This window comes from Pocillopora damicornis, chromosome 9 (assembly GCF_964200805.1).
Source record: "Pocillopora damicornis chromosome 9, jaPocDami1.2, whole genome shotgun sequence".
NCBI classification, from domain to species: Eukaryota; Metazoa; Cnidaria; class Anthozoa; order Scleractinia; family Pocilloporidae; genus Pocillopora; species Pocillopora damicornis.
Window position 1 is genome coordinate 22,877,318 of NC_142678.1, and position 23,819 is coordinate 22,901,136.

At 37.3% G+C, this 23,819-nt stretch overlaps 4 protein-coding genes and 1 long non-coding RNA gene across 6 annotated transcripts in view; 2 read left to right on the forward strand and 3 right to left on the reverse strand.

Moving 5' to 3' along the window:
• LOC113675875 (putative protein disulfide-isomerase A4) overlaps nt 1-2,232 on the forward strand; it is an 18,739-nt gene extending 16,507 nt beyond the window's left edge. The window contains 3 exon segments of the mRNA XM_089182875.1: nt 243-391; nt 537-644; nt 1,104-2,232. Coding sequence (XP_089039001.1) covers nt 243-391; nt 537-644; nt 1,104-1,291 — 445 coding nt within the window. The 3' untranslated portion in view covers nt 1,292-2,232.
• LOC113675869 (kinesin-like protein KIF28) lies at nt 2,228-15,097 on the reverse strand. Its single transcript, XM_089182856.1, has 26 exons — nt 14,905-15,097; nt 13,888-14,081; nt 13,194-13,326; nt 12,818-12,897; nt 12,175-12,398; nt 11,827-11,934; nt 11,133-11,227; nt 10,734-10,769; nt 10,549-10,619; nt 10,206-10,266; nt 9,468-9,787; nt 8,767-8,869; nt 8,621-8,684; nt 8,196-8,333; nt 7,608-7,759; nt 7,171-7,256; nt 6,988-7,050; nt 6,616-6,834; nt 6,054-6,116; nt 5,859-5,939; nt 5,518-5,583; nt 5,074-5,196; nt 4,343-4,483; nt 4,132-4,215; nt 3,531-3,587; nt 2,228-3,006 (listed from the first exon to the last, which is right to left on the reverse strand). Exons 1-26 carry the CDS (start codon nt 14,957-14,959, stop codon nt 2,869-2,871), a joined length of 2,955 nt encoding a protein of 984 aa, XP_089038982.1. The 5' UTR covers nt 14,960-15,097; the 3' UTR covers nt 2,228-2,868.
• Nucleotides 14,964-23,819, forward strand: part of LOC149040767 (uncharacterized) — a 10,194-nt gene continuing 1,338 nt past the window's right edge. Inside the window, exons 1-2 of one of the 2 annotated variants that reach the window (XR_016179857.1) lie at nt 14,964-15,103; nt 23,559-23,677. This is a non-coding gene — a long non-coding RNA (uncharacterized LOC149040767). Of the gene's footprint in view, nt 15,104-23,285; nt 23,426-23,558; nt 23,678-23,819 lie in introns of those variants that run through there. The other variant, XR_016179856.1, reaches the window with a different exon arrangement.
• LOC113675911 (prefoldin subunit 5) lies at nt 16,532-20,134 on the reverse strand. Its single transcript, XM_027192519.2, has 6 exons — nt 19,999-20,134; nt 19,821-19,923; nt 19,699-19,730; nt 18,812-18,886; nt 18,427-18,532; nt 16,532-18,125 (listed from the first exon to the last, which is right to left on the reverse strand). Exons 1-6 carry the CDS (start codon nt 20,074-20,076, stop codon nt 18,049-18,051), a joined length of 471 nt encoding a protein of 156 aa, XP_027048320.2. The 5' UTR covers nt 20,077-20,134; the 3' UTR covers nt 16,532-18,048.
• The window catches only part of LOC113675931 (inositol polyphosphate 1-phosphatase), a 2,369-nt gene continuing 1,115 nt past the window's right edge, over nt 22,566-23,819 (reverse strand). The window contains exon 3 of the mRNA XM_027192540.2: nt 22,566-23,794. Within this exon, the coding sequence (XP_027048341.2) occupies nt 23,097-23,794 (698 nt within the window). The 3' untranslated portion in view covers nt 22,566-23,096. The remainder of the gene's footprint in view (nt 23,795-23,819) is intronic.

The window sequence follows — 23,819 nt, forward strand, 5'->3', positions numbered from 1 at the left end:
TGTGCCATGACAGGTTATTAACTTTGAATAGTAATTTCTTATGATTGTTCAAGCTTTCCATGAAAGCATTGCTTTGTCATCATATCAACGCAAGACACTGAATTTGAGTACCACAAGAGTTCTTTGAGAAACTTCTTGTTCATGATTTAACAGCAAATTAACGCGTTTTGTGTTAGTAGGAGAAACTGGAATATGTCCAGTTTCCCCTCTGGCGCATCATCTAATCCTTCTGTTCTCTTCAGCATGAGTGGTGTGGACACTGTACATGAAGAAATGAAAGGAACTGAGGCAGAAAAAGAAGAATCAGATGGATTGAAGATCTTAGCTTCTGCAAACTTTGAATCCTTCTTGTCCGAGACAGAACACGTGTTGGTTATGTTCTTTGCCCCATGTAAGTCCCACGAAAAGTAAACTACTACCTCACAATCTTTATCAACTCTTGGCTTGAGTCACAGAAATTCTCTTCAATTTTGCAGATGTTCAGGATCAATTTCTGTTGACCTAACAGTCTATTGTGAATCTTCTTATTCCTTTAGGGTGTGGTCATTGTCAGAATGCCAAACCCAAATTCCTGAAAGCTTCTGAAGCGTTTGCCGAGGAAGCTAATAAAGCTTTCACTGCAGTTGACTGCACTCAGAATAGCGGTACGTTTAACAAAAGTATTTCTTGTCTCTGAAAGAGTGAGGTTCAAAATGAAAAATAATCATTGAGCTCGCTAAGTCTTAATTCCTCCATTCGTATTCCTTCTTAATCACTGCACACAAATCAAAAGACACGAATGCTTGTGAACGCGTTACAAGGGCGATTAGAATCATGGGAAGAACATAAGCTGCCTTTGGAATAGCCTATTCCAAGCGTTCATTCAGTAAAACGAAGCGAAATAGTAGAGGGCACGATAGCAAAGAAGTGAACAAGCGAGGGAGGTCTGGGTCGGGTATTATACGATCCAGACCTCCTTCGTTTTTTCACTACTTTGCCACCATCGTGTCGTTTACTATCTTTGGATCCACGGAGATTAAATTAGGTTTGCAGCCTAAAAAGAAAAGACTGGTAACGAGTTACTGGAAATTGTCACAACTTACTTTTGACATTTCCCTTAACAGATTTGTGTGATAAACAAGGCGTGAACGGGTATCCGACCATCAAGTATTACAGATATGGTGCTTTTGTTGTTGAATACGACGGCGACAGAACTGAAGAAGACTTTTTGTCCTTCATGAAGTCACCCCCCAACCCCCTCCCCCCTGATCAACCAGACAGCAACCAAGATGAAAAGCGAGACGAACTTTAACTTCGAGTTTTGTATTTCAAATTTAGCTTTAAATTATCCTTTTAAATTCGGCCATAGCGAAATAATTCCGATGTTTTTACGAATAATTCTGTAGAGTTTAGTAGATGCACCCGACGTTAAAAACGTCTCATCAGGAAAATTTACGACCACGTCTGCAGCATACACCAACCGCGAATTCACCTCTGTTTTCGTTCACTTTTCTACCAATACTAAAAACGATCAACAGGAAAGTGATAATAAATAAATTATTTCTGTATTTCGGCCTCGAACGCAAGTATTTCCTCTTTAGTTTGGTTGAAAAACAGACGTTTAATGCTCACTTTTTCCATTCTTTGTACGCTTAGACGTGGTTGTAAGTTTTTATCATCAGACTAATTGCTCTCCATCACTCTCGCTTCGTAGGTTTACTGTAAATTTTTTTTTTTTCATCAAAAATTTTCAAATCAGGAAGTGCACTTTTCAAGTCAAAATGGCCGTCAATTCATCTCACGACAGTCGATTAAAGTTTTTGTTAAGAAAAGGGAATTATTCATTCAGCTTGCTTATTTCCGAAAAACATTTTTGATTTATTTATGAATGAAATTGCTCTTCTACAGCCTGTTATGTTATGATGTAAATTTGACATTCTGTCAAACTAATGTGCTTAAGCAGTCAAATTTCCGAGAAGACTCTCGACGAAGCGGTAGCTTAAATCAACTATAGATCATTGCAAAGAGATAGGTAATCATTATTGAAATAACCCAGAAAAAGACCTACTAACGAGTCACGGATTGTTAGGCAACACTCCATAAGCTCTATGTGACATTACAAACAAATGCGTGAGGTCAAACAAAGGAGTGTGTGCAAAAATATTTTTTTGTCAGATATTTTTCTCCGCGAAAATGCCGGTATCGTTTTAACTACAGATTATAGGTCCAAATAAAGACAATTACGTACTAAAAGTTTTCTTGTGCTTTATTTTAAATGAATAAACAAGCCCAGTCCAGTTCTGCCTCTCTCTGATTGTCATGCAATGTCGCGACAGGCGCCCTGAACATCATGGCCATGTTAACGGTTACAAAAATAAAATACAGCAAAACAAAAATCCTTCTGTTTTTACTTCAAATCGCCCCATTACTTTTCAATCGTGCTAAGAAATCCTACGGATTTTCTTTTCCTCTCTATTTTTAGGGTCTAAGAGCACCTGTAAATGACGTATGATGAACTTGTAAAATTTCAACATCTCGTGTACTGCGTATCTGTGTTATGTACATTGAAGAATATTTTGCTGGCCAGCATCGAGAGGACCAGAACTATTTTATTATATATTGAAACTATTTAAATGACACTCAAAGAATTAAAATTTGCTGGTGTGTCGTGGTACGCTCAGGAAAGAGCTGGAGAATGAGGTCTCTTAAAGCCAACTTAGAGACGAGAAGACGAATGCTACATAGAAATCATCACAACACAATTGAAAAGTATTTGTTCTCGTGCAGGATATTACAAGGCCCTGCGCACACGACGCTCTCACACGTCCACGTAAGCTCGCTATTGAGCTATGAAAACAGTCATGGCTACTGAGTCTCAACAGAATTAGGTTACAAGATGGTGCATGCACTGCTCTCATTTCTTCTCTCTGCAGGAGCTCGACCCGTTGTTGCAGGAGCGGAGGCATGAGGAGCAGTCGTCTGAGTGTTTGAATTCATTTCTCCGATAATGGCCCGCAGTTCGGATATCTGGAAACAAATGATTGAATAAGAGGATGATCATCTGTCACGCACGTTGGGCTACGAAATGATTGTCTCGAGAGGAAGCAGTCCCTGGCCAGCTCCGATTTCGCGGTCAAATTCTCCACAAACTCCTGAGCTTCAAGGACATTGGCACGTCAGACCATATGCCAGGTTCACATTTGAAAAGCGTCCTGTATACTGTTAGGATTAGCAATATCGACAGCGTCCAGGATCGAACTTTAGCCTTCTTGGAAACTGACAATTATGATGGACTGTTACACTTTAAGGGGGGGGGGGGAGGGGGGTAATTGTCATTGACCAACAGCACGGTGGTACATTTTTCAAATTTAAGGGTGCACATGGCGTTTTTTTAGAAATGGGCAAGGGTTTTCCATGTTTTTCTTCAAAAATTGTCCAATCACTCGGACACAAAAGCTCACCCCTACAGGGAATAAATAAAGCCATGTGAGAGTGAACTGTAACACACTACTTTTAAATGTTTTCATCGTCAACATAGACAGTGCACATACCGGTACATCACTTTTGCCTTCGGACTGTTTCTTGTCACAGAGCTGGCGAAGATGATTCTGAAAGACAACAGAACTGAAGTTATAATTGTTCAGGGAGCATTATCGCAGTTCGTCTAAAAGATCAACACGTTCCTGTAAGCAGATAACGCGGGTTAACAACATGCGTCAGGAAATGAGTGCGATACTCTATACTCTACACTAAAAATAATACTACCATCGACTTTGAAATTTGAGGAACTTTTTCTGGTTTACAAGAATTTCCTTAGAATCTCTCCCGTGCTAACTAAGACGGTTTTTGTGAAGTACTGTTATTTTTTTTGTGTGGATAACATACATTGTTTTGGATAGGGAAACAATTTAACATGGGGAATTTACTTGAACAGGGTTGGTTTCTAGAAGCGTCCTAAAGATTTTTGTTAAGGGTTGTTGCCAAAGATTAGTCTGCGATTGCAGGTATTGTTATTGCACCAACGACTGGAAACCTACCAAATTCACCAGTTGGAAGAGAAAACGGAAAACTCTCTCTCCGAGAAAAAAATTTAGGCAATCGCTCGGGATGGTGTTACTTTACGATACACTGAAAAATAAGTCATCAACCTACCATTTTGTCTTGGAGTCGTTTGTTCTGCTTCTTTAATGTTGCATTGTCTGCCATTCCTTTTACTACAGCAGGAGTGAGAGACACCTACAGAACAGTGTTTCACAGAATGAATCAATTTTGCAGTCAACATACTTCACAGGAAATAATTCCTGTTTAAGTCTGTTGTGAAATCAGCCTGAAAAACTTAAGGTAGTATTGAGTTCGTGCTCACGTTTTTCTTTAGTGTTTCTGCTCTCATAATTGCTTTGGTATCTTTTCCTTTCTTGGCAGTTTTGTTGACCGGTTTCTTGTCGACCACTTGCTTTCCCCAGAGCTGTATAATGACCTCCTTGTTTTTCAGAAACTGGATTAACTGAAAAGGAATAACGAGAAGTGATGTGACTATTTTAATCTCACTTTCCCTACTAAAGAAATCAATGTGACCAATAAAAAGGACTTGAGTGGTACAGTAAGAATAACAGGTAAGGAGTTACACTGCGCGCGCTACGAGCGCTGCGAGCTCCGCTACTACTTTCTCAGATTTCCGTCATCAGAAAATTATGCTTACATGAATATCAGACTGTCATTCTACTCCGAATATAGTGCACCATTTTGGCTAACTAGTCCCAGGAGTTTCGAAATGACAGCAATCTTCTGCAACCACATTACATCATGGCATCCCTTACCCAAGTAATTTTAACTTCTCCGTCTATGGTAAGGATGACACCTTTGTGTGTGAGCATGTAGACGAAAGCTACTTTCTGTATTTCTTGTGGTACAGTTTATTATGCTGTACAAGGTGGCTCTAACTTTAAAGTCAGTTCATGAAACCCTAAAATGAACGGTACAGAGAAGCACTTTCAAATGGTACATTGTACCTATAAAACTGTTTGGTTCTCGAATTTCAAAAGTGGAATTGAAAGAGGAAGCATTCAGTTTGAAGCTCCTAAAACTTTGAGTTACCTTCGGTGGAACTCTCTCAAAACTGAAAGTTCTTTCGTAGTTAAATTCGGGATTCCTTGTTCCAGATTTTACTTCCGTCTTAAGATCCGCTTCAAGGTACATGGAATATTTACAGTACACGTCCTGTTTTGAGAAAAAGAGAGTCTTGATATCGTTAAAAGGCAGCAGTCATATATAAAAAGTGGTGAAATACAAAAACACCGAAGTGTTATTAATCGTCTCACGATGAAGTAACTTCTGATGTGGTTCACGATGTTTCGACTACATCCTACTTGCATTCTTCAACCGGTGAGGTCCAGTAGTTATGGGTCACATTTTAAGGAATTTTCCCTTTTTCCCCGCGAAGTTTTTAAACTTTTAATTACCAGTTCCCATTTATTCTCTCTGATGTCACCCTTTGTCTAATCTAAGCAGTAAAAACGGAAATCAATACTTAGATCTTACCGTGTAGCGCTTTGGAATTCCCTTTGCACTCTGCACTCGCACCACAAACACAAGCTTTCTACCTTCCTGTAGAAGAGAAACACGTACTGTCACATTTCAAATTTCCTCAGCTGTTCACACCAGGAGCTTAATGTCAAATCTTTTGAGAATCCTCTTTTCTTGCAAGAGTTATCAATTCCTTACAACGGCCGTTTTTATGCTCTCGAGACGACTTTAACGTCTTAGACAACTTTAACGCTATCGATGACTGAAGATCGGTGGGTGAGAAAAACAGAAAAGACTAAGTAATGCACCAAGGCGGAAGAAAGATGGTTAAGAGTTAAGAATTTAGAAAGATTTACCAGTTGACTAGGATCGTCAATAAAGATGTCATCTTCTTCTGTGATTTCTTTTCCATTTTCGTTTAAAGGAACGACTTCTACCTACGGGAAAAGACACAGATATGCCAAGTTCAAAGTTGCTGAAGAGGCCATAGACGCCATGTTGAAGGCAAGGGGATCGGGTTGGAATGAAAAAGAAAGCGGGACAGTACTTACATTAAGATAGCCCAGTTCTTTTCCTTTATAATCAGTGATACTTAGCTGTTCTCTCATATCAAGCTGAAAGAGAAACAAGAAGAAATCAAGACATGTTTGCCTTAAAACGAAAAATCAGACGTTTGGAAAACATGAGAAGCTTCTGAAAACGAATTGAGGCAATGTTTAATAATGATTTAAGTAACTTGAGTGACAAGTGCACGGCATTCAGTAATCTAAAAGACGGTATAAAAATCTTCTTGGTCCGGCCATGTCCTCGTCTATCGTCAATCGGTCACTTTATCAACTTTGATGCGATTCAATCAAGTTGTAACGAAAATAAATGGAAGGGTGAAAATAAGACGCAAGGCAGGAGACTCCGAGGTATTTTTTTGATTTAGGCTTTACGGCTACAGAAAAATAAAAACGTCTTATAGGAAAAAAGCAACCGAACAAACGACACTCATCTAGCTATTATTGAACTAAAATTTTCGAGACAATAATAAGCTAAAAGGAACCAGGATAATTAAAAATAAGGGAAAATAACACAGATCATTACAGCAAACAATTAGGGCATGCTTACCACATATCCCAGACTCTGCATAGGAACAGCCACACAGCCAATCAGACTCTCGACATCCGGGCTTTCAGTAAAAGGATCTTTCTCGTCTTCGAGCTGCCAATCATCGCCGTCTTCGAAATTTTCGTACATTTCGTCCATGACGTATTTCCTGTTGATAAACTTGGCTTTTGGCCAGAGGTATTCGACGCCAGTTTGTAAGTCCCGCATGACTACGTATGGCTAGCACGCAAAAAAAAAATAAAACATCATACATTGCGAATTCCTTGTTGCTTGATGTTACAATTCAAGATGGGTTTATCGTGTGAAGCGGACAACATGAATGGTCTCATACTGATATACACAAATTGACAAAATAACGCAAAGAGATTGTACCTCGGGTCTTCCTTCGGGGAGTCCGCGAGCCTTGGCAGAAACAACGGAGACTTCAAACGAAACCTGGAAGGTAAGGGAAAGAGATCAGACACATGAAGATTTCTTAAAGGCTCCTTTGGACAAATGTAGCCACACAGTATTATTTGCATTGTAAGATACAAAATGGAGATTCTTTTTTAGTACCTTCTTATCCAACTCTTGACTGATGGCATTTGCTTCATTTACCATCGGCATCAGATCTGCCAGATCTTCTCGTAACAACATTGCTTCTGAATATATGAAGACAACAGGAAGTGAATTTCTAAAGCTGGAAATGTTTCCTTAGATTTACAATGAACAGCCAACTAATTGGCTGATGAACGACTGACTGACTGACTAACAGCTGACTGACTAATTGATAAACTGACTGATTCACTGACTGGATGAAGGAGTAACTGACATCCGGACCGACTGTCTAACTGACTGACCGAGTAACTAACAAACCAGCTGACCACCCAACCGACTGACTGGTTGACTGACTGACTCACTGACTGATCAACTGACATTACATTTCACTGTCAAATGGACTGACTGATTCATCCACCGAAATCAATAGCTACCCAACTCAACATCTTCTTCACCTTTTGACTCCTGATCATCCACGTCAAGTCCGGCGTTCTTGGCGATTTCCTCCTGCGCCATTTCATATGTTATGTCCGCCTGCTTCAAAGAAGACGACTGCGCCTCAGCAGGATGATGAAAGACATAAAGGTGACTTGTGCCAAACATAACTCTACAGACACACCCCCAAAAAAAAACACATGTAAGATGCAGTGAAATTAAAGTCAGTCTTTAGGTTCCGTTGTCAAATTATTCCATGCCCGTCTCACACCTAATAGCTCCGGCATCACCTGCGTGTAAGGGCGTGCGAGGTTGAGCTCTCTCGGGTGCTCTTAATACTGGAAGGATTGTGACTATTTTGAAATACCTTCATCATTATCTAGCGCTGAACACTCCACTACATTTTATGAACAGTTCCCACCGGTGCGCACCTGCCCTTCCCTTAACCCAAAATTAACAATGACTTGTTATCAGTTGTTAGGGGAGTTGGTTAGAGGTTCATGGGAAGGGTGGGTGCGCAGTTGCTCAGATACTGACATTGATCCTTGCAGCTCGTATTACGATCGTAAATTCTGCAAACATATCCCATCATTCTAGCGGGTGGTTACCTGTCCAGATGGTGAAGTTCTTCTTCTTCGTCATCATCAACCGGTTCTCCATTGACGAGGACTTTAGCTTCGCCAAAGGTTTTGATGGTGATCTTTTTAGAACCTTCATTTTTAATTTCGCAGTGTTGCTTCAGGATGCTAAACAAATGGAAACAACCAAGACGGATATGGAAATAGCTAAAAATTAGGTAATTATATGATGAGAAATATTTATCATAATTCGATGTCAATTACGAGTAGTCCTCCAGAAAAAGAAGGTACAAAAGATGTTGAAGATTTCTCCTCCCTAGGGATTTGCTGCAATTTCTAGAACGAATCTCATTCTAATAAAACCGGAGTATTGAGAACTCGTGGAGGAGGAAAATGGACGGCTCGGTTGTCGAGTAAAGAAAGTTGATATCCGACAATGTTTAAAGAAAACTTACTTTAATCCATGAAGAACAATGTCTGCTGGCGGATCACCCTTTTTGTTGCCGACTTTAACGACTCCTAGCATTTGAAAAGTAAAACAAATCGAGATCACAGAAAGCAGAAAAGTGCCATAACCTTTATTCAAGATGATATAGCATACCTGATTTAACCATGTGCACAATCATTCCCGTCAGCTGGGGATCTGGGTTCAAGTTCCACAGATGAGGAGTTGACTGACGTTCTTTCTTTTCAGCTTCTTTATCCTGATGGAAAACGGGTGAAACGCACAGGAAACACGTCAGAAATAAACAAAAATTACCAATGCGCAGAACGAAAAAACAAATACGCAAATGTACTACTATTGAGAGGTATCATGCTCATAGAGTACTCTTTACGATTAATAGTGTTGTCAAACCAAAACTAAGTAGTGAACTAACCGCGAGTCAGAAAAACGAAAAATTCAGAAAGAGCCAAATAAGACCACAAAGACAACAAGCAAGCTTTCCCAAGAGTAAGTAAGGGAAAACGCGTCGGGTACTCGCGTTTGGTTTTTTAACTATGCATCTCATTGGTTGAGGAGGTGGCTATTACAAAGTTTTTAAAAGTGAAATGGCTACTATCCTAGAACAGCGAAATGAAATCACGCCCGTTGATGCCCGTTGAGTTCCTATTAACTGTTGAACAGCAATACCTTTAGTTTGGTTTCACAACTCTGGTCAAAAAATGTTCTCTTATGTAACCACCAAGAAGGTAATCGCGGTGTCAAGAAGCCTGCTGGCATTTACGCAACAAAATTGTGGCCACAATGATTCGAATTAAACATTATTTGAATAATCTAATACAGAACAGTTAATGTTCCACCTTGATATCCTTTTTATTTTCAGCAACTCTATCATCCCAACTCTTATTCATGTCCTGTGTTTCCTGCTCTGTTTGTGCCATAGATGCTTTTATCTCCTCTTCAATCTGTTTCCTGAGTTCGGCCATTTCCTCTTCAGACAATCCTTCCTTCTCGCCGTCATCATCGTCATCGTCGGCTGATATCTTTACAGATTCGCCAGCTTGAGCTTTCTTTAACATTTCCATGAGTTTGTCATTTTCTTCTTTCAACTCCCTGATCAGTTTCTCTGTCGGATCCTCGTTGACTTTCGCCGATGTTTTGATCTGTTTAGCACGGTCAGCTGTCATAGAATTATGAAGTTGAATTTTGATATGTTCTACTGTTATGATCTATCAGAACACTCGTACACAGTTAACGTTATAGAAATTTTGTTTCCACCGTTTTGCGTAATTTTAAAAATGATCGCAAAATTATTGTGGCATAGGAAGGGAAAACTTAATTTTTCTCCAAGATTCTAAACAATGGCTAAAAAAGAGTCTTAGACTGGTGTCTTAAAATAAGTTCTTTGAAAAAAGCCTATGCCGATCATCTTTTTTTTTTTTTTTTTCACGATTTTGCGCTCATAAATTAGTTTAAGTAAGTAAGTAAGTACACTCCTTATTTAAAGAGGGCAGCACTTTATAGCCAAAAGGCTAATGACCTTGAGGTCTATAAAATCTTTCAATAAGAAAGGCATAAGAAGACAGCATAAAACTCACCATATCTTAAGGTTGAGAGAGTTTCATCATAGTTTATGTCCGCAGGACTGATGGCAGCAATCTGGTTTGATGAGATGTAAAATTAATTTAGGACCTTTAACCCATTACACCCTAACATCAGTATGCATATTCTCCATACTGTTCTCTATACATTTCCAAAGAGGCTGACATGGAGAATTTGTTTAACAATCAAAAGGTGCTTGTTGGTGATCTTCTCCTCCATTCTCATGACTTTTGTGTTTGATTCAGGGGGGGTACAGTAGGGAGAATTAGATGCTAGTCACTCTTAGGGGCTATGGTGTTAAACAAGCCAAGTTTGAAAATGGAATTGTTCATTCCTTACCATCATGGTTTTACTGTTGCCACCAAGAGCGTTTTTCAAAAGTTTTGTCAAAACTGAATCTCTGAATGGAACTGTAAAATTGAAAACAAATACTTGTAAGTAACTGAAAATAAAATTCTTGCTGATGATAAAAATGTATAACGATCTCTAAAGAGCATTACTGAATAAAATTATCATAGCTTTACCTCTGACATTTTTCCCATTGGCCTTGTCTACAAGAGCTGAAATTTAATCAATGAGTTACCAGTGAGAATTAATTAAGATAGTTTCCTATTAAAGTCATTTGTTTGTCTCGTGAAATAGGATTGGAATAATTGCTACTCTTAAAATTTCCCTATTTCTGGTAACTAATTTAACATAAATTAATATCTGAAAATTAAAAGAATAATTTTATATGAGGAGTCTTACAGTGCTTGAGACATCCCTTCTGGTGTGAGAAACCACTGACTTATAGCAATAAAACTTCTTGATATGCTCCAAAATTTCAATATGTTGTTCATGCCTCACGCATATCCCACCTTTGAAACATCTTGCCAACCCTCCCCCTGTTTCCATCAGCTTATAAGTTTGAGTTCATTACTGACCTGCAATAACATTTCCTAAACTGGACAATGACTGATTGATGGCAGCTCCTTCTTTCAGTCTATCTCCTGTTGCTCCAGTAGAATCTGCTCTCTCACTATTGACAGCAAGATAATTTTGAATTGGCAATATCACTTACAGATAACATCATTATTGGTGCAGCAACATCTATGGGCCAACTCTTTTGGAGTCAGAGGTGTAGGATTTTTTTATCTTCAAAGAATCAGGATCAGTAAGGGAAAGGACCAGATCATATCTTGAGACAACCAAAAATTGTAAAGGATTCCTGAAGAGTTGATAAAACCTTGTCTCCAGTATTTTTTCATATAAAATTAGGGATTTCAGAGAAATTATGATTCATGAAGGGGACCTTTCTTTCCCTATATTTGTTTAGGTTTACTTTGCTTATATTGTCAGTTTAATTCTTTTTCAAAAAAGCAAAACTTATGGCACTACTGTAAATTAAAACTGCACATTATTCTACTTTTTATAAGGCAGATGAGATCTGTCTGCAGATATGAGCTGGCAAGACTAATAAGGTTGTAGCTTTTGATTTGCAGGTGTTGGCAGATACCCACATAAAAAACTCTTGAAAAGAATGCATACCCCATTTACTGGTAAGACCTTTGTACCTCACTTATTGGGTAAGTTATGAAACAGGCAAAATAGTTTCAAAGACAAAAAAAAACCACTGACCTTCCAGCCAAGTCAACCAAGTTGATAAGAGATGTTTTAGCTGTCTCCTCCCCAGCCTCATTCTTCCTCTTTTGCACGAATTTCACACCAACTATAGTGTGTGCACGGCTGAAAAATTCACAAGCTCAAAATTAAATTAATTCAAATCATGAATGAAAAATATGTAAACCAGTATGATGGATTTTTTCATGAAGACAAAGTCCTGGGCTATACGAGTACCAAGAGCATTCTTCACCAGAGCAAGAAATGATAAATTTTTGGCCACATGATGGGGATTTGGAACAGTAAAAGTTTTCCATGGAAGGAATATTCAAAATTCCTCCCACAACAGATTTTTAGATTACATACCTGCTTGTTGCATTCATATTTGTGGCTGCTACAGTCCTGTTTGTTGTTCCTTCCTCCATGCGAATTTCAATATCTTTGTATTCACTAACAGGCACAGTCTTAAGTCCGTCAGCATAGAATCCTTTTGAAGGATGTTGGCGCACCCGCAAGCCACCCTTATTGGTGGAAGGGTTCAAAAGGTCACGCACCTTCTCGTTGTAGATTTCAAGCATACTGAAAAACACCTGCAATTTAACGTCAACTGTGAGCAATATTTTACTCCTGAAGAGTTTGTTGATCTCTTAAATCTTTTGTATACATTATGTCAGAAGTCTCTGAGATCAGTTATGGTATGGCATCCATCCAGGCATGCTCTTGCATTACAGGGTTTTATTGACAAATAAATCCTGCTGTTGGCATTTCCAAGGACAACACCTATGTGTCCTGCAGAAAAGTCAGCTCAGCAGCGTCATACAAATAAGTACATAAATACATAAGTGGCAGCCTGATTGATGTCAAAGTAGCATTTGGTGGTCTCAGCACTACAACAGGTGCGGCAAAACTGGTTTCTTAAAATGGTGGTTACTTAATTTCCTTTAAAATTCAGATAAACCACAAATTTGTGTAATATCTTTAGCCAAAATTCTAAGAAATTAAACAGTACCTCAAATTGTGCCTCATCTCCTCCTTGCTTTTTCTCATCAATTCCTTTGAAAATTTCTTCACAAAAGATTGGTACAATGCCTGTAATTAAATGTAGAATAATTGTTTTGGAATTAATTACTTCCCATACAGGGGCAATATTCTCCTTACTAAAGAGATGTGACTACTAGACTTGACAAGCAACCATTGTTCAGGATTCTACCTTTAAAGGACCTGTAAATAAGACAAATTGAATGTAATGAACTGGAAAAACAGTAGAAATCAAAACTAGGTGAATAAAAGTGAGATGCTGTAAATGTTAAGTCAATAACACCAAAAAAAAATAACAAAAAAAAAAAAAAACAAAGCAAAAGAAAGAGAGAATGGACTGATGTTACCTTTGTTTGTACCATATCCAACAATTGACCAAGATTTCCCTGAACCAGTCTGTCCATAGGCAAAGAGTGACGTGTTGAATCCTTCCCAAGCATTTGTCAGAACTCCTTTACCAAGATCATTATACACTTTCATCTATAAAATCAATAGACAATCTCTTAGTCAAATGTGGCACAAAAGGTCTGAATCTTATTTGAAGCCTTTTTTTTCCCCTAACTTTGTCAATCTCCCCTCCTCTATAACAATTTTTTTTTACAAATTCTGTGGCTGTCTGTGATTGTGTGATTGTGTTTAGAGTTTTGTGTGAGGAAAAAAGGATCAGACTTTGAGTGATGCTTTTTCTACAAAGAGTAGCTGAAATGAAGATCCACATCAATAGCACACCAAGACATCAAACACTGAATTAAAGGGAAAAATCCTTTTAAAAAAGGGGTGTGGTCACAAGACCCCCTGCCATAAGTCTGTCCTTGCACCACAAGGAAATGTCATAGTGAAAGAAGCAGTGTGACAGGCATATGCATGGGGTCAGGGGAGCTGACACTCCCATAACTTGAGGAATGATTCTGATTTCCACAGGTCATGATTTCCCAGCCTACTAGTGAGAAAGGAGCAGCCGGCCTCCATCCTTGAGAGAATCGCCCCATCAGTCTTCTCATAAGATCACACTTCTGACAAAATAATTGTTTTCTGTAGTACCTGATCAGCATATTTTGGATTGGTAGCTCCCAGGTAGCCGTTTGGTTTTTCTTCGAATCCGTCATGAGACCAATAACTGTAGTCGAACGTGAATTTTTTGGGTTCCTCACCAGGCTCTTCTGGATTTGTTAAGTACGTTGTTTGGCCTTTCATTTCAACTATCAAAGTTGCATTTCGGGCCTTTTCACGTTTATTGTGTGAAGTGTTAAGGAAATCGCTAGCTCCAGCTTGAGGAAAGCTGTTAGATTGCTAATTTGTTGCTTATCACTAGCAGACTGTAGAGAAAAGTGCAGACGTTTTAACGGAGTTACAATGGTCTCCTTCGAGTGGATTACGAACCCTGAGCGGCCAGCCTAGTAACTTTAAAATAAATCTCCGATCCTTTATTTAAACTTTAACTGGGTTGCGATATAAACACTACAATCAAGAGGAATGGAAGTGTAGTGCTTCTGATATTTCCTCTTTCCTCGTTCAGTTGCAAATCTATTGTAGTCCATTATGACCTTGGTTCAGATTTCTCACCAGCGTCACACAATCCAAGATACTTGGTAAAACGTTGTACCTTGCTTTACCAGCTGTTTTTTAACGCTGGTCGTATTGTGCTTCAAACTTCACTTCACTGTGACTTTTGTTAATAAGAAGCAGTCTAAATGAAAATCGTTTAGAAAGTTTTGGTGAACAGCAAACCGTCAGAGACGGTAGATCAATATTATTCATGCCCTACTGTTGCGTACACGAAAAAAAAAACAAGTGTGACGATTGTGCAAACATCTAGACATGAAAGTTAGAACGTAATGAAATAAGATGATAATAACGTTCTTAGTGGGCGAGGAAAAATTAATGTGGAGTGCCATGTAAAAAATTATACGGCCAATATAATAATCTAATATGGGATGTCAAACTATTCGAAAGGATAACCTAACAGCTACGTTGACACGTCCTACAACCAGATACACACAAACTTTGTCGCACTGGCTGCATTAGGACTAGCTGGATTATATCTTCGTTAAAAGGATATAAAAGGCCTCACTCTAACGGCCACCTTGACGTTTTCTGCTTCTCCGTCCGACATTTCTGCTGTAACAACCAAGCGTCACGTCTCTATGTCAAATGAAGAATCAAAACTACTGATGTCTTTCCGCGAAGCAAATCGATCAGATGTAACTTGTCGAGTAGATAGTTAAAGAAACTGGAAATTTTCCTCGAAGTAAACAAGGTACGAAATTGAGTTTGGGTAATTTTGTGCGTCATAAATGGATAGCAATCAATGTTCTCGATGAATAGTGCTCTGTTGCCATGTTGATCGGCCAAATGTAAACTTTACCGTAATAATTTATGAAAAAATATGCAAATAAGGTTTCCATTCAATAAAATAAGCTCTACGGATTTGTTATGACAAAATCAAAATAGCAACCAATTTTCCTGTGGTTTTAAATATAAAGGAATAATTCTTTTGCGTAAAATGTGTAGAACAAAACGTTACGGGGCCACCCATGTCGAATCAGTCATGGTACAATAATATATTTAGTTCATGGATTTTGCCAGTATACTATTCATTTTTTTTTTCATTTAATTTCCCTAATGATGGCAAAAAACAACCATTAAAAACGTCTCATAGCAATACTAATCCTCTCTTCAAAACTACTAAAAGGGCATTTCAATGGTAACACATTGTTTCAAAAAACAAATGGCTTGCAGAAAGAGAAGGCTTTACTGATAATCAAGGCTTACTATCAGTGCTTAGTATAGGTAATCACATGAGGCCAAGTACTATTAAGGATTAATTGCACGAGAGTTTTCAAAATTTTCCAAAATTGCCCGAGTCGCGAAGCGACGAGGGCAATTTGGAAAATTTTGAAAACTCAAGTGCAATTAATCCTTAATAGTACGAGGTCTCATGGGATTACTTGTTTATCAATAAAGGGCAAAATTTATACGAAGGAAAATCACGCGCGCAGTCTATTTTTATCTGGGAAGCAACGGATTAGCCAATTATTAACAGGTAATCATGCCCTCTCTTGATTACTAAAAATGCCCTCGATTAAGAAAAAAATGTCCTCTCTCTCAACCAATCAGCGCTCAGTAATTTTGCCCTTTATTGATAACTATTATAAGGAGAAGTTATGAGAAAGTTGAAGTCAAAATCAATGACAAAAGCAGGATACCATTGGCTCCTGGGTTTTTTTTAAACACAAACCGGAAAGTGGTACTCATAACAATGCAGTTTTTAGATTTTACAAACACAAAGAATGTTAAAAATTATGAAAATAAATTTTTGTCTAAACAGAATTTCCAAATTTATAAATAACAATATTTATCAAAAAACCACGCAAATGAGGTTGTGTATTTGGTTTAAATGAGCAATTTGTCTTTTGAAACAATATATTTGAAAATTATTGTGGCCTAAATTTCTCAGAAAATTGTTTTCCCGGTGACTTTCAGCCCAACATCAGAGCACAAAACGAAGCTTAAAAGATGCTTGAAACATCAGCTTTAGAAACTGTTCACAGTGGCTCATTCACATTATCAACTCAGTTGATGAAACTGAACAATCTTGTGATACTCCCCACTGATGCAGCAACATAGTTTACCTAAAAACTTAAACCTTTTATCACAGTGTACAGCATGTTCAAAGAACTAACTATTAAAAAAAAATTTCTGCTTTTTTTATTTCAGTTTCTAAATTCTTCATATTACACTGCATGAACATCTAATGTAATAAAGCTCATATGGCACATAGAACTAGCATATCACTGTGTTGTTGTGCTTTTCACAAACAAGTAAACTCTGGCATTGATAGCCTTTCTTCTGATCATGTCTTACACTGTTGGTTAACCTGCTAAAACAAAAGAACTAAAAAGAAAAGAAAAATAGCAAATTGGCCTGCACCTGTCAATACCATTTCAGGAAACCAAACTTTGCACACACTTAAAAATCATTCTAACTTGATGATCTTACAAAGTCCACTACTTGGTCTACAGGAGTCTAATAAATAAAAATGATTTGATGAGAGTAAGTTAAAACCTGCTGGGTTCTACCAAATATTACCTGTAAACTCTAGTTGTTCTTTTACAGAGGTTAAATTTGTAAAGAATGTCATCCATAGCAACACACAGTGAAGATAAATCAATCCATGCTCTGTCAAGATTCTTCTTTCTGATTTTGGGATGATCTAAGCAGAAGCCAGTTGAGTAAATTTGTATAACCTGTTTGTTAATATATGCTAATGAATTTTCACTAAATGCTAATCAGAAGAACAATTGAGGAAAGTTGTGAACATTTATTCAATCAAGCAATGCTGCAAAGGGTGGTTATTATTGTAGGGTGGTAGTGATGTAAAGTACAAAAATAAACAAAAAGGTAAGTACATTCAAAAGAACTACACATATATAACCATATATAACCTTTTGGCACCACAGAATGTTCTTGGCCTGTCCTCAGCTAAAATAACACTTATTTTGTACAGTCTAGTACATTCCAACATGCGCCTAATATTCTTGTGACCCATTTCACACTTGAGGGATTGATGTGTTCAAATATGTTCTAAATTGTTCTTCACAATATCATTTTGTGACAAACTCATTAGCATATAGTGAACAAGGTATACTGATTCACTCTAGCAGCTTATGAAATTTAACTGCATGACTTCATAAATGATCACTTATTTAATTGATCAAATTTCAATCATCTAAAAATCTTTTACAAGAGCTATTTAATCCTTCAACTACAAGTGATTAACATGTTCACTTTTCCGTACTATATCATTACAGTGTCAAGTAGATAGGTAGCGAGATCTCTTAAACTTAACAGTTTCAGGATATTTGCATGAATTAGATGTAACACCAAATTCTCATTACTAATTAACAAGGAAATGTACAACAACTTCAGGGGAGAATTGCAAATCACACATTCGAAGGGTTAAAAATAATATACCTGCGGCAAAATGTGAACGCAAAAGAAAGTACCAAACCAGAACTTACAGAGTTTATGTTATACATGTTGAATAGGCACATCAGAAGGGGAAACACATTAAACATTCTTATCACAGCCCAGAAGAGAAGAGTTACATAGAACTCCTTCATTCCAAGGTACTCCAGCTCACATCTACCCCTAAGCATTGATCAAAAGTTTAAGACAAATAAGTTTTGTTGATATGACTATCTAAGTCTTTGCTGGAATGGCTCCTAACTGTGCTTGGACTTGAGCTTGAACTTTTGCACTGAGCATATCCTGAACAGCTGCCAAGAAAGAAACAATCTTTTTGTAAATAACCAGTAACTATATAAGTGTAAAAAATTGGGTTTTAGATATCATGTTATGTAGACGTCGTATATCAACAGTAAAAGATGGCAACACAACTTATGGATGGTTAAGAAGGGTATAAACACAGATCAATGAAATAAATCCCATTTAAAAGGTTAAGGAATCTCTAAATACAGATATTTGAAACAAACAATAATGTACAATATCAAAATGTTCAAGATACAATAATCATTCCTACAATGAAGAAAATAAGAAGAAAGCATCATAGAGGACTACCTTGTCTTAATTTATGTTTTTCTATTAATTTAGGTTGCAGTAGTTCCAACTTTTTAGTCACCAGATCCACATTTCTTCCAAAATATTCTTCGGCTTCCTTTAATCCCTAGATGTAACATAAGAAAATAAAACAAAGAAATAAATAACTCATACTTAAGGTAAAGCTAAGAAAACTTTAAACTTTGAATTTCTATTCTTTTGGGAAAAAGAAAACAATTTTAGCTCAAAGAATATTGCTAAATTTACTAAAATCTGTCAAGACTGTGTTTGAAAAAAATACAAGAGGAAGTTTTTAAGCAGCATTAAAATGAACAAGTCAAAAAAGAATGGAGACTTTCCAGTGGTTTATAGCATCTAAAGGGAAAAACAACTTTCTTGTACATACCTTTTCTACAAAATAACCAGTTCCAATGTTTACTAAAACTGATGTTGTGTTTTCAAGAGTCCCAGGAACATACATCTGAAGTGACTTAAGGATAAATTGACTTTACAAGTCTGCAACTTTAAGTCCAATTTTATAGATTACATTGGATTCCTTACTTACTGCTAATTTCATATGGTTCTGATTTATAGAGGCCTTGCATTTTAACAGGACCACACTGGTCTGTTCTGGTGAAGTCACCTTACAGATTGCGATTAATCAATGGAAAGAGTCCACATGGAGTCAAATGACTGACTAGATCCATACTACCTTGTTGTTCACTGTTGTAAGTCCTTTCACTCCAAGAAGGGATTAATAACTCATGACTTCTCCTTATACATCAATCAAATTGAAGTTTAAACATTCTTCCTAAACAACCCCCAGCATTTGAACTTAAGAAGATTAATTTACTACAATCCTTGCCCTCTTGAACAAAATCTAGACAAAATCTGGAAAAACCTGCCTTCATATGTCCCACCCAAGCACAATTTTTTTATTGAAAAATTCTTTGATCATTGGATTAACTAAATTCATCTAGTAACAGTAGTCACCATGCTATGACACAATTTTTTTTGGCTAATTTGTAACTAACATACAAAGACAAGCGAAAATATGCAAAGGAGATCAGATTTTGGAAATAAATCAAAGCATTAGCATGAACAGCCCTATGTGAGTGATCACACGTGATATTGGAATTGGAATTAGATTTCTGAAGGGTTCAAGGTAGTGTTCACTTTGAAAACCTGAGATCGGTCAACATCTCTACCTCTTTAATGAAACTGAGAAAAGAACTGTCGTTGAAGACAAGATTTGGATAGCGAAAGAACAGTTATGCGCGGATCAAAGGATACAGAACTTGTAAGTGGTACCAGAATAGGTTTTCCTGTTGAATAAATTTGTAAAAGGTCATTCAGTACGGGCAAAAGACAAAATAAAATACGTCGTTTTAATATTTTGAAAGACTAGAGCTCACCTGACTCCTTGTTAATAAGTTTCTTGACATTTTCTTTCGAATCTCCAAACTTTTGCTGGGCGATCTTTAGCTGGCTCATGGAATCTCCCAGCAGTTTTACTTCCTAAGTGAAACGAATCATTTGCTTAAAGTGCATCCAAATGGTAAAATTCAGTTGTAAGAAACACTAAATGCTTACCTCTTCAAGCTGAGACCTCAGATTCTCCAAATGAGGTATCTGAAGTTGACTAAGTTCCACCGCCTCGCCAGCCGCCATCTTAAAATTTTTGACAGTGTTGGAACCAGGCCTCTTTACTTCTCACTTTTCAATCAAGCAAGTTATCGCATGAGGGAAGTGGGGGGAGGGGGAGGTCAGTGATTGCCAATAGGGGAATGGAAGTAATTTGACTAATTAACTGACAATTAACTGTCATTAAAGGGAGATCTGGTAAATTTATTATGAAACAACTAAAATTTTGTTATTGTTATTATCATTATCACAGACAGTGTCACAATAACAAGTGCCTTTGCAAAAAGACCCTCTTTTTATTAAAAATTTCCCATATACATGTATTGCTGTTACTAAATTTACAAACTATGATTTACAATAACTATTATCATAATTCTCTCTGCAATCCAGGCACATCTTTGTCTGAGCACCATATCACTGGTTTTCTTAAGATTTTGTCAACTTCTGATTCCCATAATATAAACAGAGAAACTATATTATTATCTATACACTATAAATGTGTCATTCCTTGTTAAAGGAGAATGAAACAAAATGCTAGTCAACCCAAACTGTATGTCTTGAGTATTATAAATGGGAAACTTTATTATGCTCATCTATGAAGTCATGCCAGCTAACTTCTCACAAACATTTCAAATACATTAAAATAAATAATTCCTAAGTAATATGAACACTGCTCTATAACAAAACCCCATGTATTTGATACGAATTCAAAACTGATCTTAACAATACAATACTTGTACATCAATATGGGTGAATACTGCACGTATGATTACCAATTCAACTGCCAGATTTTTTTAAGAAAGTAAGAAAGTCGTATGGGTGGGATGTGACAGCACCACCAAAACTCTTTAAGGGAGTGGCTGAAGGAATTGCACCATCCCTGACTAGACTTTACAACAACTGTATTGACTTAGGCGAGTGGCCATCTGAATGGAAGAAAGGCGAATGGACCCCTGTATTTAAAAAGGGAGACAGACAAGACAAATTGAACTATCGTCCAATCACTTCACTTATATGTGTGGACAAGATTTTTGAACACTTACTCAGCAAACAAGTGACCAGACATTATGACCCTGCTCTGTACCACAGGATGACAGCTTATAGAAAACAACACAGCTGTGAGACAACCCTGCTGATGTTGATTGAAGACTGGAGGTCTGCAGCGGACAGAAAAGAGCTGGTAACAATATTATCTGCTGACATGAGTAAAGCATTTGACTCGTTAAGCTATTCACTCACTCTAAAAAAGCTGGATGCCTACGGTTTTAATAGCAGTTCACTTGAACTGATTAGATCATTTTTTGATAGCAGGCTAAACAGAGTAAAAATAAATGGCCACACGAGTGAATGGAGAATTATGGAACGTGGTTGTCCTCAGGGATCGTCATTTGGCCCTCTCCTCTGGAACATGTTCCAAAATGATATGGCATTTCATATCCCTGACTCAAACCTTACGCTCTATGCTGATGACCACCAATTATATGTGACAGGAAAAACCTATGAAGAAGTCGAATCTACTCTAGTGACTCAGGGTCAACAAGCACTGTTATGGTATAGGGACAACTTCCTCTTGGCAAATCCAGATAAGTTTCAGTCTCTTACGATTAACCCAAGAAACATAGATGCAGATAAGAAGGGCAGCGTTCTCACCATCGCCAATGACGCGATCAGGAAAACTGAAGAAATCAAGCTATTAGGAGTAAATATAGACAAGAACCTTAACTTTACACAACACATTAGCGAAATATGCACTAAAGCCAGCCAGAGAGTAGGAGTCCTCATGCGCTTGCACAACCTAATACCATGCCAAGCTAAGCTCATACTGTATAAAACAGCTATAATGCCACATTTAACATACTGTCATTTAGTCTGGAACTTTTGTAAATCTTCAGATGGGCGCAAAATCGAACGCATCCAAGAGCGAGCCCTGCGTGCGGTCTTCAAAACAACAACAGAGACATATGAGGAACTTCTTAAGCATGCTAAGTTACCTACGCTTCATAATAGACGCTTACAGGACATAGCAATACTAATGTATAAAGTAAAGAACGATCTAGTACCCAGCTACATATCTGAGATATTTACTCGAAAGGGTACTCGTTATAACCTTAGGAATAGTGACTTTGAAATACCACGATTTAACACTATACGCTATGGTAAACACACACTAAGGTATCAAGGACCATATATTTGGTCCAAATTAGAAAATGGTATGCGTGAACTACCAAGCCTTAGTATCTTTAAAACTAGAATCCGTAGAGTTGACCTGGTCAGCCTAGTGGAAGACAGTGGCAACTGCTGCAATCTTTGCAGCACGTGATTTTTTTTAGTTATCTGCATGGTACAAGTATTTTTATGTTATCTGAACATTGTTAATATTTCTGAATATTTTTAAATTTTAATGCATAGTTTATCGGCTATATTGTTACTTATTATGATATTGTACATAGTTTTTTCTATTAATTTAGTAATAGTAGGTGTCCCCAATTAGCTCTATGAGCTAAATACATTGACACGGTAATAAAGATTTTATTATTATTATTATTTATTATTATTATTTCTAGCGTTACGTAGAATGCTTTTATGATAGGCCGACAAAAAAAATTTGAATTGACATTTGTACACAAAGTATCTGTAACCAAAGGTGCGATCATCAGAAGAGCAATAAAAAACAATTGTTCCAAAAAAGTAAATTTGCAAAAGTATTTGGCTCAAACCTATTTCAACTTGAACAAAAGCTGCAATTGGTCTTGGCTGTTGAAAATACACAGAACTACCTGAATTAACACAATCTAGCCTCTTAACCCTTTACACCCTAACATCAGTATTCATACTCTCCATACTGTTCTCTGTACATTTACTAATGTGCTGCAAAAGGAGAATTTGTCTAACAATCAAGAGTTTCTTTATTTGGTGATCATTTCCTTTATTCTCACGACATTAATGTGTGATTAAGTGGTGATATTGTTTGGAGAAATTAGAAACTAGTCACTCTTCGGGGTTAAAGGCTTAATTCATATCTCTTTCTGTTTTGATAATTGTCTGCCTTATGAACCAAAACATTCTAAGAGCTCAAAAACTCTTTGATGAGATTTAAAAGCTATCAGTCCACTGCTATTACTCCATTTCTTTGCAATACCATCATCAGGTTTGTTGTATTTTAGTTCACACTTATCAAGACTTATCTTATCAATTTCTTTAGTAGTTGATTTCAATAACAGGGCTTCCTTATAACCTACCACCCCTCCCCCCATGGAACACAAAATTGCATGTGCTGCACAGGTATCCCACTTGAAGGAAAAGGCACTGGAAAGGACATAGAAGTCAACATTGTCATCAATAACATGAAGGAGTTTGTTGCCAGCACCTGAACTTGGTAATAATCTAATTCCTGAAGACATCAGAGTCTCCTTCACATTTTCACTTTCACTTCCACTTATTGTTACCTTAAAAGTACTGCTAATTTGGGTATCTGTTGATGCTTTATTGGATTTCCTTTTATTTCCCAGGGAATAACAGGCATGTCCAGCATGATTTACTCCCCAGAGCCTCCTTCCATTCCAACATCTTGAGGTTGTATTCTCTTGGATTAGCGTGGAAAATGGCTGATTGATCACACCAGCCACAGGTACACCAGTTTCAAGATGAAATACTCCAATTAAAACAGTAGCACAAGGTAAACCTGAAACTACAATGCCATCAACTTCCTTCCCTGGAGAATTTTTTAGGTACTCTGATGTAGAATCTGTAAAAAGAAGTTTGTGTATGAT